This window comes from Sinocyclocheilus grahami, unplaced genomic scaffold, assembly GCF_001515645.1.
Source record: "Sinocyclocheilus grahami isolate Dianchi unplaced genomic scaffold, SAMN03320097.WGS_v1.1 scaffold428.1, whole genome shotgun sequence".
Taxonomy (NCBI): domain Eukaryota; kingdom Metazoa; phylum Chordata; class Actinopteri; order Cypriniformes; family Cyprinidae; genus Sinocyclocheilus; species Sinocyclocheilus grahami.
In genome coordinates, this window is record NW_015505607.1 from 126,223 (window position 1) to 144,394 (window position 18,172).

The window sequence follows — 18,172 nt, forward strand, 5'->3', positions numbered from 1 at the left end:
TGCTAGATTCGTTGCTGTTCACTTGTTAATCAAAAATCTGAATCGTAAAGAACTGTCAAAAATTAGAAGGCAGCAATGAATCATGTTACCGTGGATTGATATTTAACCTATTGTTATTTTAGATATTTAACCTTAACCCAAAGACCTGGCATTGCTCTCAGAGGGATGATGGTGCCTTGAGCCAACTCGCAGCGAACCAAATTTGTATTCTTGTCTGAGTCAAACTTTGACTGAATAGCATATTGTAATGAATGACAGTGGTAATATCGAAGGGTCTGATGGAAAATCAGTCATGCACTGTGATTGTAAGGTTTTTCAATGCAGACCACGAACAAAAACAGAGTTGTAGTGTCGCCGTCTGGGTTTCTTGGCTCTGGAATAGAGAAGTGTGTCTACCGTGTGCTTTGTGTACGTGTTTCACCTTGTGAATTTGGCATCATTGCACTCCGTTCTCACACACCATGGGGGCATGATGAAATGTCTCATCTCTAGTGGTTTGTGTGAGTTGTTGAAAGGGTGAAAGAAGCCCAGCGCTGAAAGAATGAAATGTTGCGCGTGTGAGTGCAGGGCTGGATGGGTGCCGGATAGCGAGGAGAGGCCTCGCCTGCTGAGCTGTGGAAATGATTTCGGATAGCACAATGTGAAAAACAAATGAGTGTTGTGAGAGCGAGTAAATTCGGACTGTGAGAACATGTATTTTATAGCTCCAGAGACTAACCGAACCAGCAGGGGTGGCATGCTCAAATGGTTTTCAAGGGGATCTTGGCTCAATTTGTACCTTAGGCGAGATGAGACATGACAACTGGGAGGAAAAAAAAACTTTTTAATAACTTTGTAATTCTTAAAGTGTGAGACTTGTTAGACTAGCAGTTATGTCTGGGTAAAAATTTAGATTTCATGTACATTCTTAATAGTGATTCATAAAATCTAAGACCAAAATAAATTTTCAGGTTTCTGAACTGCATGCAAGAAGAAAAATCAATGTGTGTGCTGCAAAATAATGGCAAGAAAACAAGTCTTTCTATTAAGCATTTAGTCTTTTACAGGGCTCATTTGTGGCGACTCCTTTGAGAGATTGTCAACACGGTGGCAAAACGAGCTATAGCCTGTGAATCGCTACATTCCCCTCAGCTTCTGTCACTGTGCCCAGTGTATGCCAGCTGTTTAAAGAGACCCAGACCTTTATGTTTAGGTCACTCAAAATCTCTGGCTACCCATTGTTTCTGGGCTATGTGTCGTGGTGGTTTTGACGAGGTCGGTGTAGAGGTGTGCTAGATGCCGTCAGAGCAGAGGAGAGTCATTTGATTAGAGTTTCAGAACTCTACTGCTTCATCTAGATTCATAACTATAATTAAATTAATTAAAGAGCCTGTGCCCTGCTTCTGTCTCCAACACTTTTTCAAGTACTGTGTTTTCCTCCTCCTTACATTAATCAAAATAAAGCAAAATGTACTATATTTTTTTGATCAAAGTACTATGTTTTTGGACATGGTTGCTGCAGTCTTTCTTAAAAGATAAATTTGTTTATTCCAAGTACATCTTTGCCATTCATGCTGTGCTTTTCTTCTCACCAGTTTATTTCTCTTATTTCTCTCTCTGTTTCTCCATCAGGAGCTGTGCGATGATCCTCGCTTGTTTGTGGATGGGATCAGTGCCCATGACCTGCACCAAGGGCAGCTGGGAAACTGCTGGTTTGTGGCGGCCTGCTCCAGCCTGGCTTCCCGAGAGTCACTGTGGCAGAAAGTAAGTTACTATAGAGTGTAAACATGTGTCTATCCTGCATATAATGTTCCCTCTAAGCTACAATGTTGTTGCCACGCAGCTGGAAAGAAATCAGCGCTAATGTTCCCTCTAAGCTACAATGTTGTTGCCGCACAGATGGAAAGAAATCAGCGCAGAAGACAGATACCATAATATTCATTCATATAAAATATAGAAATTTCTTAAATCAGAGCAAATACCATGTTTCACATGAAGTCCATCTTAATGTCCACTGGCTTTCAGTATGGAAGTGCAGCTGCCTGTGAGAAGACTTGTTGAAATACTCAGCATTGATTAATATGCAAGATAAAGAGAGCGTACTAGAATTTGGAGGCCATTATTAGTCTTGTGATCTTGACAAAACAGAAAAATAACAAAAACATGATCAATATCATTATTTTGTTATTATAATATAATCAAGTTTAATTATGTAATTATGTTAATGAATTGTTTAATTCATGAATTTTGAATAAAATACAATAATTATATTTAGAATTACTTTTCCCTTGATATTATTAATTGTATTTTGTCATATATTTTTCAATATTTATTTATTAATGTATTTGATAAAATATCAATTTGTGTACATTTTGTACACGTTGTTTAGTGTTTGTTTTATTTTTTACTGTTGATTCAAAATTCATAAATATATAGTATACTATATAATTCTGACATATATAAATATAGAATCATAGAGTTATATTATATTAAATTATATATCATTTTATGGCTGAATGGTTTGCCCAATAGAAATAGGTTTTTCTCAGCAAGCACAAAAAATAGTTAAGTACATGTATCACTTTTCCTCTAAGCTTGCAGACGTCTCACACAAGACCTGCGTTGTGGGATTTAAACCTGCATATTCTTGCATATTTTGTCAGAATATCTTCTTGTTATCTTACATATTGAGTGTATTAAAGTGTGAGGATGAGCAAAACAGTCTCTCTGAGCTCTATTAGCAGCTGTAAGTAGCATCCTGCCATAGTATCTGTGTGCTCTATTAGGAACCATTACCTGATTATGTTTAAACAGGAGAGAGGTCCACTCACCTGTGGCTTCATGAGTGTACACATGCATACCTCGTAGTGCCTGTATTTCAGTTTCTGTTGTAGTTTTGTTAGTGGTAGACAGTTAATGGTTAATGATTTCTGAGCTGTTATTTAGCTTAAATGTTAAGCTTCGGTCTCTCTGCATCCTCCCCAGGGTGTGAAGTGTTTTCCCCTGCCTAGGGAAAAATTTCCTCTCCCTTAGAAACACACATCATCATGAAGGGGTTGACTTTTAGGGCTTTCCCATGTGACTGCTCTCCCCTGTCCTGTTATTGATAAATGAAGGTGTGTGTGCTACTATCCTTGCCCCGTGTCTTTGCAGCAACCTTTTATCCCACCCAAACACATGCACTCAGCATGGATACATACACAATGGCAGTGGTTATCAACCAGGGGGCCACAAAATGACTTAAATCATTTAAAATAAGACAAACCATGCATTAAAATAAACTAAAACAACTAACAACCCCAACTGTTTTTTTCTTTGAAGAACCAGAATTCCTACAGTTTACAAAAACTTGGATATATAAGGTAGTCTGATTTTAAAAATATGATTTCTAGACCTGGAAAGTCATGAAAATGTATAGAATGTTATAACTCCATAGACATTTGCATATATATTTATTAATACAGTATAAATTTTATTAATATACATTTTTGTATTTAAACCAAGCTCAAAAATATTTTATCAGGTAGAAATTGAGAGTAAAATATTTTTTTAAATTCCTATTTTTAATCCTCATCCATAAAATCAACTAAAATAGGGGACATTAAGGACCTTGAAGTGAAAAAGATTGAGAACCACTGCTCAAGGGCACTGCCATCACACCCCAGTACAGTTATTTGCATCAATTATTTAAAGAATTAATAACTACAACCACTAAAAGCACAAGTTTTGCTTTATTCATGAATAATTTTAATCTTCTTGAATTATTAGTGTGATTTATGTTGGGTTACCTCCATTAAAGTTTCATTACAGTCAGAAAAACAGCTAAACATGAACAATCAGACAAATAAAGCTCATCAAATTGCATAAAACATTTAAGACCTGGTCATAACTTTACAAAATCTAATTTTATAGGTCTTTAGGAACATAATTTTAAACTGCTAGGTCTAGGTTAAGTAGACTGAATAGAAAGCCGTCGTACCCTTCAGGTTCTCTCACTTCTGGAACTCTATGGAGCACTCGATGTTCTTCGGACTCAAGCTGTCTTCAAAGGCGAACAAAAAATACATCACCTTGCGAACCTTGGCCAGCTCGGCTATCCTCCTGGGCATCAGCCTCGTAGCATTGAAGGAGTTCGTCATCTGCGCTTTTCCAGAAGAGCCCGGTCGGTTCGAGGAGCTGGCGGGTCATGAGGTGGGTGAGGTCGGGCGTCCAGAGCTGGGAGGTGGCGATGATGTTGAGGCAGCCAGGTGTGGACATGCGGATGTTCCAGCGGGTGAAATGCAGGGCCTGTTCGGAGAAATCCAGGTGGTAGACGTGCTCGTTGGACTTCAGTAGACGCTCTCCGTCTTGGCGTTTCTGGCCTCGCTGCTTTAGAGACTGTACGCGCAGACGCATCATCTCCGTCAGCTGTATATCAAGGTTGAACGTCAGCTCAAGAGACATGTTCCCAGTGAAGATGCTTTGAAACCTGACAGCTTAGGGCTTCTTCTTGTTTTTTTTTCTTCTCTTGTCTGACCGGATTAGGCTTGTTATCCACCGTGTGACCTCTGCTGATGTCTTCTGCGGTATGAGTGCCGTAGCAAGACCTTGTGCTCTGAAACCAACTTATTTCACAATTCTTCGCGGGTTTCTGTTTAGATGTTTGTTGCTCTGGGCAACAGAAATGCTGGGTTTTCCAAGAGGGAATTCGAGATATCTGTGTTTGATACATGTGTTTGTTTCACATTCACCTGTCAATAGAGTTTACGCATGACTGATTCCGTTAGAGGTGAACAGAACTGTGGGTCGGCACGTCACCTGCAGTCAGTATCACAATGTGTACCTGAGCCCAGTTAATGGACCTGCTCATCTTGGAACAATTACCAGAGAGGTGTACTTGAAATCTAATCTCTGTTCTGTCCCAGAGGACTCGCTCAGGATGAAAGAGATGTAGTTGTTCTATACAGCTTCCAAATCACCCTGGTGTCCTTCTCACAACTGTTTAACATTCAGGAAATGCTGCATCTGCCTGCATTTATGAACATTTAAATTGATAAGCAATGACATGAACCTTATCCACTAAATATTACACAATATTGGAAACTCATCTAGTTTAGTGCTAATTTTTATGGTGTTTTTGTTCATATTTTTTCTTTTGAATTGTTCAGTTTGAATGTCCTGTAAATTTTGTCATGTCATTAATTTTAGTTCTGTCATGACAACTCTCAGAGGGATTGGCATGGTAATGTACAAGACAATGTTAAAGGGGTCATATGATGTTACTAAAAAGAACATTATTTTGTGTATTTGGTGTAATGAAATGTGTTTATGCGGTTTAAGGTTCAAAAAACACATTATTTTCCACATACTGTACATTATTGTTTCTCCTCTATATGCCCCGCCTTTCTGCAATGTGTCGATTTTTACAAAGCTCATCGGTCTGAAAAGCGAGGTGTGCTCTGATTGGCCAGCTATCCAGTGCGTTGTGATTGGCCGAATACCTCAAGCATGTGACGGAAATGTTACGTCCCTTACCATATTGTGATGCCGTGTCCCGGCTGGAGGGACGAGACAAAAATATTAAAACCCATTATAAACGAGGCATTTGTTGCATCCAGTGGGGACATAATTACGGATTATAATGACTTATACTGTCTTTTTACGCATTGCGTTGCATAAAACCATGTCTGCATTTGTGATCGGAGAAATGACAAACAACAAGTGCTACTCTATACTGCTCAAAACTCGCGTTTGAATCGTCAGTGGCAAATTCTTTAAATATAAAAAACATACTTGCAGTCTGTGAGTCAGAACAGCCAGCATTGTAGTCTACTCTACCAGGATCAGGAAACAGTCCTATCCAGAACAGTTTGGGTTGAACTGTTCTGGAACAGTTTTGTAAATACAACTTAACTACTGATTTCTAGTCGTCTCCTCTTTTGGAAGGCCAAACAAAGTAGTTTCCCTTTTACAATGAAACACACAGCGTCACACACGGCGTGCTTGAGTAAGCGGAGGCCGGCGGGCTTGAGAACGGCACGGCCGGCGGATTCGACGAAGGAGCGGCCGGGCGGACTTGCGGCAACCACATGTGACGACCCCGGGCTGGAGTCCGCTTCGTCCACGGTGAAAGCTGATCCAGCGATCCACAGCGCCAAGTTGATGTATTTCCTCAGTGACCAGCACAGAATCAGCTCCAGGCATGATGAAGTGGATATCGTCCTCTTTTGGAAGGCCGAACAAAGTAGTTTCGCTTTCACAAAGAAACACACAGCGCCTTCACGACATGATCGGCGGCGGCAACAACTGCTGCAAGAATAAAAGTTATGCCTCCTTTCTTTGCGTGAACATTTGGGCGGCGTTATGCAAATCTTCCCACATCGTGACGTAGACATGTGGGGGCGTGTTAGAACGAGCCGTTTTAGGTAGGCGTGGTTGACTCTTAACTTTTATAAAGAATATCTCTTTGGATTTGAGACTTTAGTCTTTGCAACTTTACAGATCTTCTTTATGCACCAAGAGCTTGTAACACTCCAAAGAGAAAGGAAAAATTTAAATCGCATCATATGACCCCTTTAATGTATTTGGTCTTGGCGGAATAGATCTGCTATGCTGCTGCTGCGGCAGAGCAAGTACCGAGACTTGCTACTGCCAATACATCCACAACATGCTGCTGTAAGCATGTAAGAAACATAGCTGCTGCAAATATAAACATACATGAAATAACCCCATATAGCATACATGAATCACCTCGTAGCAGATCTATACAGGTCGAGCTGGGGAAGGTGGAGGGTTTCTGATGCATGTTGCGAACTGCTACAACAAGCACTAGTCATATATTTGAATGATGAGCAGCGAGCTCATTGGCTACCGATACAGGAGCGAACCAATCAGCTGTGCCATGTGATAATGATGTCATTAGGTCAGATTGAGTTAGACCTATAGGACTGCGCCATCTAGAGTTTCATGCCAGAACTCTGTATTTTATATTTATTTGACTCAAATGACAAATTACAAGAAATAAAATAAAACAAGAATAAGTGATAAAATATTTTTGTACTAAAATCAACTAATATTTAGTTGATGGTAATGTGAAAAATGGGGGGAAAAATCTAAATATTAACACTATTTTGTTCCCTAGTTCTTATTACCTAAATCTTAACAGATTTGCAGCAGTTTGACAACCACTCAGAAATGTACTAAAAACATGCGCTCTTATACAGTACTTACAGTAATTGTTCAGTACTTGTATCAGTTAGGGGTCAAAACACAAATAAATGTAATGAATAGAAAAAAACTAGAGATTATGCAAACCCGAAAGTTTCATCTGGCTAATAGGTCAAGTGTGTTGTTCTTATTAACAAAAACTATTAAAAATCATTAATCATGTAAATATGAAATGTAAATATTAGATGAAAAACATTTAAATAAAAATGAGAAATGTTGTCTTGGCAAATGGCAACTAACTGGAATAAATAAGGATTAAGTTGGAACTACTAAAATTACTGAAACTCAACTTAATTTTTTTAAGCAAAAACTAATAAAAATGACAAATGCACATAACAAAATGACAAAAGCTTAAATGATAAACTAAAATTAAAATAAAAACTGAAAATATAAAAAGTGACACCACATGTCACTTATGTCTCTTTCTAGGTTATCCCAGACTGGAAGGAGCAGGAATGGGATCCAGAGAAGGCAGACTCTTATGCAGGAATATTCCACTTCCGCTTCTGGCGGTTTGGGGAATGGATGGACGTGGTGATCGATGACCGTCTCCCCACAGTGGATAACCAGCTGGTGTACTGCCATTCAAATGATAGCAACGAGTTCTGGAGTGCCCTTGTGGAAAAAGCCTATGCCAAGTAAGCAGTTCAGGCAGCAGACAAATTCAAAAGGTCTATACAGAGACATACAAATTCAAGTAGTGTGATGACATAGTGATGCTAAGTTCTTTCTCTATACCAATCAAGAGTTTATGGCTGCTATGAGGCCCTGGATGGTGGAAACACGGCCGATGCCCTGGTGGACTTTACTGGTGGCGTGTCAGAACCCATGGACCTTCTGGAGGGCCAGTTTGCTCAGGATGAAGTCGCCAGAAACCAGCTCTTTGAGAGAGTGCTCAAGGTCCATAATCGAGATGGCCTTATCAGCTGCTCTATCAGGGTGAGAAGGATACAATACATACAATCTGCATGTACTAAAGCTACATTTTATTTTGTTTTATTTAGTTTTTTCTATTTTTTATTTAATTTCATTTTATTTTATCTGCACTTTGTTATATACACACATATATATTACATTTTCATTTTTATATGTTTATTTAACTTTTTTATTTTTCATTATTTTTTTAACTTTATTTTAGTATATTTGAGTACAGTATACTTTATATATTTTTTTTATATATTTATTCCTATGTTTATACATTGTGGAAGCACATATTGTGCATATTATTGATCAGCATTTGTCCCACGTCTGTCAAGATTTGTATTCAGACACTCATCTATTAATCCAGCCATCCATCATTTTTTTCTGCCTTTATTTATTTTCTTTCATAAGAGCGTACTTTCCCAGACTCAAAGCAATCTTTGATTGTGTGTGACTTGCTTATCAATGGTCTGTGAAACCTTTCATCCATGGGGAAAAAAATACATTTTTGAATATCTTCATAACTGGATTTTTTTTCTTCATTAGAATATAAAATAAAATGCCTCTCAATACTTCAGTCCACTAAGAGAACTCCATTGAGTGTTAAGTAACATTTAGAAATTCATCTGAACAGCATCATCTGATGTGACAGACAGGTCTGTGATGTAAGCAGGTTGTCTGGGGATCATAACAGAAACAGCTTTATCAAGTTTCACCATAACTTAAGGGCTTTTGTTCAAATGTGGAGGATAAAATGAAACATTGATTTATAAATGTTCTGTTAGATACTCAACAAAGTTCTTTCATGTCCAAGTTCAGTCACTCTCTGTCCGTTCTTACAACCTAGTCACAATTATATCGACACAATTATTCATGTCACGCCTATGCATATTGTCAGCTTCATTTGCACAGCAAGCCCTTTGTTCATTGGAGTGTGATAAATGGGTGTGGCTTGTCTCCTACTGATTAACATCACCATATTTCACTGTACCATGAAAAAAACGGCCCATGATTTCATAATTGATCATTCACAGACAGTGCATGTGCATGCATTCTGAACAGGGATAAAGATTATTATGCTTTTGGATAGACTTTAAATTTGGTGTTCAGCAATCTAGCTTAAATTTGACCTTCGGTATATAGGCAACCACAGTAGAGGACATGGAGGCGAGACTGGACTGTGGGTTAGTGAAAGGCCACGCCTATGCGGTGACCGACGTTCGCAAAGTCCGTCTGGGACATGGCCTGCTGGCGTATTTCAAGTCAGAAAAGCTACACATGATTCGCATGAGGAATCCCTGGGGTGAAAAGGAGTGGAGTGGACCTTGGAGCGATAGGTGAGACTGCCCCCTCCTGGATTGGAGGTCTTACAGCATCTAGAGCAGGGGTGTCCACTCCTGTTCCTGGAGGGCTAATGTCCTGTGGATTTTAGCTCCAACACACTTGCCTAGAAGTTTCTAATGAGCCTGAAGACTTTGATTAGCTGTGTTGGGGTTGGAGCTAAACTCTGCAGGACAGTGGCCTTCCAGGATCTGATTTGGACACCCCTGATCTAGAGCATAGTGTATGGCAGGGTTTGCGAACACCTGGGGATTTGTGAGGAAACTGCAGGGGGTATGAGAGTTGATGAAAAGCAATCAAAATAAAATCCTTACTAAAAACATGAAACATTTAATTTGTTTACTTGCATGTCATGTGACCATTAATCTAAATTAGAGAACGGTGAATATGCAGACCCTAAATCTCAGGGGGTACTTCAGGTAAATATATTACGTTGAAAAGGGTTTGGCTGACAAAAAAGTTTGGGAATAACCAGAAAGAAACAGAATTACTTTTTTTTTAAATTTTAATGACAGGACATGATGGGAGACAAGAGAGCTAAAGCCTTGTTAAGACTGTCAGTCTAAATCTGATTTTTGTGCACATCCATTTGGAATCTGATCATATTTAGCAAGTGTAAACAGCAAAAAAAAAAAAATCACATTAAATACAATTTTGTTCGACCTGCACTTCCCAAAAAAAGTCAGTATGTTTCCTACAACAGTGTCTGACATTTTTACGTTTTAAGTGGCAAAAAAAAAAATCTTATCAAAGCGGTCAGACTGAACGTCTCAGTTACGTATGGTAACCCTCGTTCCCTGAAGGAGGGAACAGAGACGTTACGTCGGATGACCGACAAATTGGGATCTCGGTTAGAGAGACCAATCTACTTTGAGTGTAAACTAAACAAGCCAATGCACATTGGCATGTGATTATTGCATCCAGCTGCCGCTGATTACAGCGTGAGTATAAGTAGGCAACAGATGCAGCGCATATTCAGGTTTTTGCTGAGGAGCCGAGCCGGTGACCCGGCCGCACGTACAGGAGCTGTGGCAACTGGACGTGATGTCACCGTTCCCTCCTTCAGGGAATGAGGGTTACCATATGTATCCGAGACGTTCACTTTCAGTCGGTCACTCTCGACGTCACGTCGGATGACCGACGAATTGGGATCCTCACAAAGGGCCACAGGTACTGCCCCTTCCAGTGTCCTGTGGAAGCCACCTGCGCCCCTACTTTTTGGCGTAGGCCAGGGCTTGCACAAGAGGACCAGCTACTGCTGCTATGGCACTACCCAATGAGTAAGACTGGATAACACTGGGAAAACGTACCTGTTCTACTTGGAACAGGGACGTTACGGAAGCTCCAACCTTCCCGAAGGAGGTTTCGGAAGCAAATACACATATGAACATTCCTTAGGTGCATATGGAAGATTGGAGGTGATTGTAACCCTCTTGGAATGGCAGAAGTCTGCCGGGGAAACACGGGCTCGAGGCTATACCGTGGACTTTACACATATGGGATCCACTTAGGTCTTACATATGGAACCCAGCCTTCTACCGGTTCTCGAGGATTCAACGAGTGAAGGCCTGGTGCCGGACGCTCCGCCACATCTGGCTACCGAGGGGACGGAGGAGCTCAACAGGGTCTACTATATGGACTCTCTGGAGTGGTTTTAGCAAGCCGACCCAAAGTCGGGGCTTCTCAGTGCTTCTACCCGAATTGAGGTGAGAACACAGGAAGATACCGGCTCCACACGAAGGCTATAGAATCTAGCGGACGTGTTAGGGGTCGCCCAGCCCGCAGCTCTTCAGATATCTGCCAGCGAGGCGCCATGAGCCAGTGCCCAGGAGGATGCAAAACTCTAGTTGAATGAGCTCGCAACCTGAACGGGCAGGGCACACCCTGTGCCTGATACGGCAGGGTGATGGCGTCCATTATCCAGGGGGCCCATCCTCTGCTTAGAGACGGCATTCCCCTTCTGCCGGCCTCCGTGACAGACAAGAGAGCTGGTCTGAGGTCCTGAAGCTTTGCGTCCGGTCTACGTAACACCTTAAGGCTCGTACGGGACAGAGCAAAGCTAGGGCTGGGTCTGCCTCCTCCGAGAACAGCGCTTGCAGGTTCACCTCCTGATCCCTGAAGGGAGTAGCGGGAACCTTGGGCACATAGCCGGGCCGGGGCCTCAGGGTTACCTGGGAATCAGCCGGCCCGAACTCTAGGCACGAATTGTCGACCGAAAATGCATGCAGGTCTCCTACCCTCTTGATGGAGGCAAATGCAAGCAGGAGCAGAGTTTTCAAACTTCAGCTTGACCGCCTGCAAAGGCTCAACTGGGCCCTGCTGTAGTGCTGTAAGCACTCGAGTCAGGTCCCAAGAGGGGATAGAGGGGGGCCGTAGAGGATTTACCTTCTCGCCCCCTTAAGGAACCTGATAACCAGGTCATGTTTCCCCAGCGACTTCCCTTCGACGGGGTCGTGGATAGCAGCGATTGCAACGACATAGACTTTGAGGGTGGAGGGAGACAGCCTTCACTCCAACCCTTGCTGAAAAAAGGACAGCACGACTCTGATCGGGCATCTTCGGGGGTCTTCTCGGTGAGAAGAACACCACTCAACGAACAGGTTCCACTTCAAAGAGTAAGCGTGTCTCATAGACGATGCTCTCGCTGAAGTGATGGTGTCACTACCTCCTGGGGTAGGTCACTTAGAACCTCCGCATCCCATCCAGGGACCAGACATGAAGTTTCCAGAGGTCTGGACGCGGGTGCCAAGGGGTGCCCCGTCTCTGAGTCAGTAGATCCTTCCTCAGAGGAATCGGCCAAGGAGGGGCTGTCGCGAGGAGCATTAGTTCTGGGAACCAGGTCCGGGTAGGCCAATAGGGTGCCACCAACAGGACCTGCTCCTCGTCCTCCCTGACCTTGCACAGTATCTGTATCTGCCTACCCCCACAGTGTGAACGTAACCTTAGTTGCAAGCCAGACTCAAACCCAAATTTCCCACATGAGCATCAAAACTCGATGTGTCAGAACAGTTGCTATATGACGTGGCATTATAATCAGACACTTTTTGCACACCTTCCCAACATTCAATTCTTTATAATCTCTACAAAAACAGAGTGCAAGCACATACAGAAATGATTTGTCATTTTGCCTTCTCTGGCTTCCTGCAGTGTAGTGCAATACATCTTCAGAGACTAGAGAAAACAATTTCTCTCCTTCCTCTTGAGATGATTTCAGTATAAATAACACATAGCCAAAGTGTCTATTCTTATCTCTGACTGGTGTGAAATTGAGATATCAAGCCAGCCAGGCTGGTATAAAATAGGAAGCTGTTGTGATTGAAGCGCAGAGGTCTGAGGGTGTTTAGACATCCACCTCCATTCATTTAAATAACTGTGCTCTTGTTTGATGACACCAACCCTAAATATCCACCACTGCAGGGAGCAACATAATATTAAAATGGAGCTGTGTAATTGCAGAGAGGAAAATCTTGACTATCCTTCTCATCAGTCTTTGTACAAGTGCTACAACAGGCAGGGTTATATTGGCCTCTGAATTATTTACTGGCCAGCCAGAAGACTTTTATTGAGGTGAAAGCAATCTTTCTTCATATTTCAGTTTGATGCATTAATTATTCAGGGCTTGATTAGAAATATCATGCTTGGAGAAGTTCTCTATTTCTTTCACAAAATTCTAGAAAATCTTAGTTGATAGTTGTGGATGCAGGCTGTTGTCAGTGAGTATAGCCGTGTGTGTTGTGTGTGAATGTTTATTTCTCTAAGTCTGATGTACGATGAGTAATCACTGCTCTGTTTTGTAGCTCAGAAGAGTGGAAGAAAGTGAGCAAGAGTGAGAGAGAGAAACTAGGGGTCACTGTTCAGGATGATGGAGAGTTTTGGTGAGGCTCGCTCCACTCATATCCTTCTAGATCAGTCTAGATCATAGTGTCTTATCAGATGGGTTCCAAAAGTCTGAGACCACTAGTGAAAATTTTCACTAAAATTTCAAATTTCAGTTTTCCATTTTGGTAACACTTTACAATAAGGTTCATTAGTTAACATTAGTTAACTACATTAGTTTACATGAACTAAGCATGAACAATAAAAAAATCTACAGCATTTATTAAAGTGGTGGTTGACTGTTTTTTTTCTAGGCTTGATTGTGTTTATGGGGTGCAGTCAAGCAATGTGTTAATGCTTAGTTTAAAAAAAAAAACATTATTTCTCACATAATTTACCTTTATTCCACACAGTTCTGTCCCTTCTCTGAGAAACGGGCTGATATTTTCCTGTTTTTATGATGCCCCGTCCTCAGAAATAGGCGATGGGCTCTGATTGGTTAGCTAGCCCAGTGTGTTGTGGTTGGCTAAACCGCCTCTAGTGCGCGTCTAAACGTCCCGCCCCTCTCCAGCGGCATGTGCTCCGGTTGTATTGTAAACAAAGGAGTCGTTAATATTGCTTATCAGTTTGAGCTCGATTGAGAAGCAGAGGATATTAAGAGGATCTTGCAGAACCTGTGCAAGCATGGCTTTTAATGGTAGGCCTATGTTTTTTGTTGTCTCATACTTTTAGATACGCTGTTATTTGTAAATGCTACTGCTTATGTTAGCTTTTAACATATGGTTTTATACTGATTAAAGTTTTAATACAGTACAGCAACCGCATGCGCGTCCATGTTTAATGCTTCTCATAACTATGTGAAAATAAGAGTATAATTGGAACAGTTCATTGTCAGAGCTTAGCTGAATGAGAGAGAGAGAGATGCAGAGCGTGTGTAGAGTAGGGGCACGCGAGGAACAATATTAAGAACCGCTGCTTTAGAACATTGATTTTGAAACGTGTGAATCCATTAGAATCGTTAGAAGACAAAATCGTGATTCATATATGAATAGATTTTTACGTGCACCTCTAGTTTTCTCTTCCTCTTCTCTAAAGCAGAGCAGCATGGCCTCGCCCCCTTTGCTGCCTTTTCCCGAGGACAGGGTTTATCAGGGTTTGTGATGTCACGCACCCGGGAAGTAACTTGTTGTAGTCCCTACCAGCTGTTTTTGTAGGCATTAAACTGCCAGAATTTTAAAAGACAATATCTCCGTTTACATTGAACTTTCAGCTTCGTAACTTTGCAGATATTGTTTATGCTCAAACAGCAACATTACACACTAACTAACGTTAAAAAAGTGAAATCACAATCAGCCACCTCTTTAATCTTAGTTGATGTTAATTTCAACATTTACTAATGCACTATTAAAATCAAAAGTTGTGCTTGCTAACATTAGTTAATACACTCTGAATTAACATGAACAATGAACGACTGTATTTTCATTAACTAACATTAACAAAGATTAATCAATACTGAAATGTGTTGTTCATTGTTTGTTCATGTTAGTTAATACATTGACTAACATTAACTAATGGAACCTTATTGTAAAGTGTTGCCTGCATGTTTGTATATATGTATTTTTCATAATAATATGAATATATTTATATAGCAGCACTATGCAATAACTAATCTAAATTGGTTAAAGCATTAGGTATCATGAACTAATAATTAACAACAATTTCTTCACAATTTATTAATCTAGTTAATTGTTAATTTAGCAGTATACTTTTATTCATATGTTATATTATATTATACACTTTGCAGTTATTTTGCACTTTGCATTCATCTAAATTATTAATCTAAGATCATTCAAATGTTTTACTCCATTACGTGTGATGGTTTAACAGTAAACAATTTTTTTACATTTATTAATCTAGGTTAATGCTTAATTTACAGCATTTGTAAATATAGGTTAATGTCAGTTAGGAAATGTACTATTGTAAATTAATGTTTGCTTATAATACAGTAATGTTAATTAAAACACCCTGTAATGATAGTAATGTATTAGTATATGTGGAAATTAACCTATATTAATACAATAAATATTGTAAAAATATTTCTCATTGTTAGTTCATGATATCTAATACACCGACTAATGTTAAAAAACTGAACCGTTTTGTAAAGTATAACCTTTAAGTGTTAAATTGTTGAAAATTGAGTAGATCAACTGAACAAAAAAACACAAATTTGAGAATATCTTAATGTTTGTTGTTACCCTATTTTGCCTTAAAAAGCTTTGTTTATTTCTGTTTTTAAATCCGATTTTATCCCACAATCCCAGATTTTTACTGTTGTACCCCACTGCATCTGATAAACACCTAAATTCTCCATTTATCATAAACTTCTGTTCCCCCACTGCTTGTAAACTTCTTTACCAGGATGAACTTTGAAGATTTCTGTCACTATTTCACTGACCTGATCCTGTGTCGACTGATAAACACTTCTTACTTGAGTATTCATAAGACCTGGGAGGAAGAGGTGATGAGGGGATCCTGGATCCACCGAGACAACCCGCTCCGCAACCGTGCCGGAGGCTGCATTAACCATAAAGCCACGTTTCTGCAAAACCCACAGGTCAGTGTGCCTGTGTGCATCTGCCTTATAAAATGTTGTTCTTGTCCTGGAGACATTTGACGCTCTGGGCCTTCATTGCAGTGAGTTTAATGGATGTTTCTGCCCACAGTATGTTTTTGATGTGAGAAAAGTGGAAGACGAGGTGCTGATCTGCCTGCAGCAAAAGGAACGCAGAGCTACTCCCAAGGAGGGTAAAGGCGAGAACCTGGCAATTGGATTTGACATCCACAGGGTACAGAATTGCATTGTTTCATTGCAGCACAATACAAACCTTCACATCTGCCTGCTGAATATAGTATAAGAAACTAATGCCAATGATAGAAGAACTAAAACATATATTTATGGTATCCTGTCAGTCAATGTTCTTGTCTTGATGAAGCCTATTTTCTACCACCAGGTGGAGTTGAATAGGAAATACAGAATGCACTCAGCCCAGCAGAAGGTCGCAGGGTCGATCTACATCAACTCTCGTTGCGTCTTTCTGAGGAAAGAGCTAAAGGAGGGGCGTTACGTCATCATCCCCACAACCTTTGACCCAGGTCAACAAGGAGAGTTCCTGCTCAGAGTCTTCACTGATGTGCCTTCAGACTGCAAGTAAATTAGCTTCCAGAAAAGAATAGACCGACCTGCACTCCACTTTCCTATTAACCCTTCATCACATTCTTGGCTTCTTCCATGTACGGTTTGTATTGAAAGATGTAATACAAAGGGACATGTACCTGGCAGTGTTATTTTAGTAGGCATATTATTAATTTGCGGTAAATTGAGTTTTATTTATTTTTTACGTTTCATCTAATATTAATATTTTACTGTTATATTATATTGTGCTGAAAATGCATATTTGCTGTCACAGGAATAAATTAAATTTTAAAATATATTCAAATTGAAAATTGGAATATATTTTCTATTTTAATTTGCAATATTTCACAAGATTACTATTTTTACTGTATGTTTGATCAAATAAATGCATCCTTGGCATAAGAGACGTCTTTAAGTAAATCTTACCAACCAAGTGTTTTACGTTTCTCATCTAATATTAGTATTTTTAGCTTTATTTCAGTTAACAAAATAGTAGTTTCAGATTTAATTTTCGTTACCAATAACAACATTGGTACCTGGCCAGAAACTGGTATCTGGCTGATATCATTCCTGCTTGTGTTTCCTTAGAGAACTAACTCTGGACGAGCCTCCTCAGACATGCTGGACTGGGATGTGCGGTTACCCTCAGCTGGTCACCCAAGTGCATGTGTTAAGTGCCGAAGGCCTGCAGGGCCAAGATGCCAATGGAGGTATGTCTACTATTTCCATATACAGTACGTAACAGGTATATAGCAGTGTGTGTTTAGATGGACAAAAATCAATAGCTGAAGATCAACTCTATTAATTTACATTGATAGAAGTTTAATTTATGATTTCTCCTTTTAAAAATTATCTTGCTTCTGGATGTGATTAAACTAATAACAATGTGCATCATTGATTTCTCCCCATAAAGCCTGAAATCAGTGCTCTCTAATCTGCGGTCATATAGATTTGTGAATGATAGTTCACCCAAAAATGCAGGTTTTCTGTCATCTTTGACTGCAGTAAATGATTTTTGGATGAATTATTCCTTTAAGCCATTAAAGGAATCAGACACATATGCTGCTTAATAAGTCTAGAGCTTTTACATATAGAAATCTCTTTTGACCGTACAGAGCTACACTGCTTGATCTCCCACAAGACACGGTCTGACTTCTGCACAGGAGGTACTGACTTTTAGCAGCCACTAGCATCTAAATGTATCTCCCTCCCCTTATAGAAATGTGAGCATGTGACAAGATTAATCTGAATTCTGAAATGTGCCAAAATCTGCCACACTGTCTCTTGTTTATTTGTAGCACTGAATAGTAAAAGTTAAAAAAATAAATAAAAATATTGTAATACATGTTTTTGGTGTGACTAGCATTACTTTTTACTCTGGTGTCTTTAGTTCTCTAGTGTCAGTCTGTGCATTTGTCCTTTAAGTGTTACACCTCAGTACTCTGGTTCGACATTTGCATTCATGTTCTTAGTGACACTTTCTTATCAGAGTGAATTATAATTAAGTGTAAAAATCACGACAAAAAACAAAACATGCAAAGATAGTCCTCAGAAACCAAGATGAAATCCACAATAATTCCAAAGTTATGACAGTGGGTCTCTAATGACAAGTTGAGTGAGTGAGTGAGTGAGTGAGTAGGTGGGTGGGTGAGTGAGTGAGTGCGTGGGTGGGTGGGTGGGGGGGGGAGTGAGGGGGGGACTGGTCTTATTTATGTC

At 40.1% G+C, this 18,172-nt stretch overlaps 1 protein-coding gene across 1 annotated transcript in view; it reads left to right on the forward strand.

Moving 5' to 3' along the window:
• LOC107551626 (calpain-5-like) overlaps positions 1-18,172 on the forward strand; it is a 31,258-nt gene that overhangs the window by 11,749 nt on the left and 1,337 nt on the right. The window contains exons 3-12 of the mRNA XM_016233303.1: positions 1,612-1,743; positions 7,615-7,823; positions 7,932-8,124; positions 9,250-9,443; positions 13,245-13,322; positions 15,682-15,877; positions 15,987-16,109; positions 16,275-16,471; positions 17,045-17,166; positions 17,572-17,622. Of these exons, the coding sequence (XP_016088789.1) occupies positions 1,612-1,743; positions 7,615-7,823; positions 7,932-8,124; positions 9,250-9,443; positions 13,245-13,322; positions 15,682-15,877; positions 15,987-16,109; positions 16,275-16,471; positions 17,045-17,166; positions 17,572-17,622 (1,495 nt within the window). The remainder of the gene's footprint in view (positions 1-1,611; positions 1,744-7,614; positions 7,824-7,931; positions 8,125-9,249; positions 9,444-13,244; positions 13,323-15,681; positions 15,878-15,986; positions 16,110-16,274; positions 16,472-17,044; positions 17,167-17,571; positions 17,623-18,172) is intronic.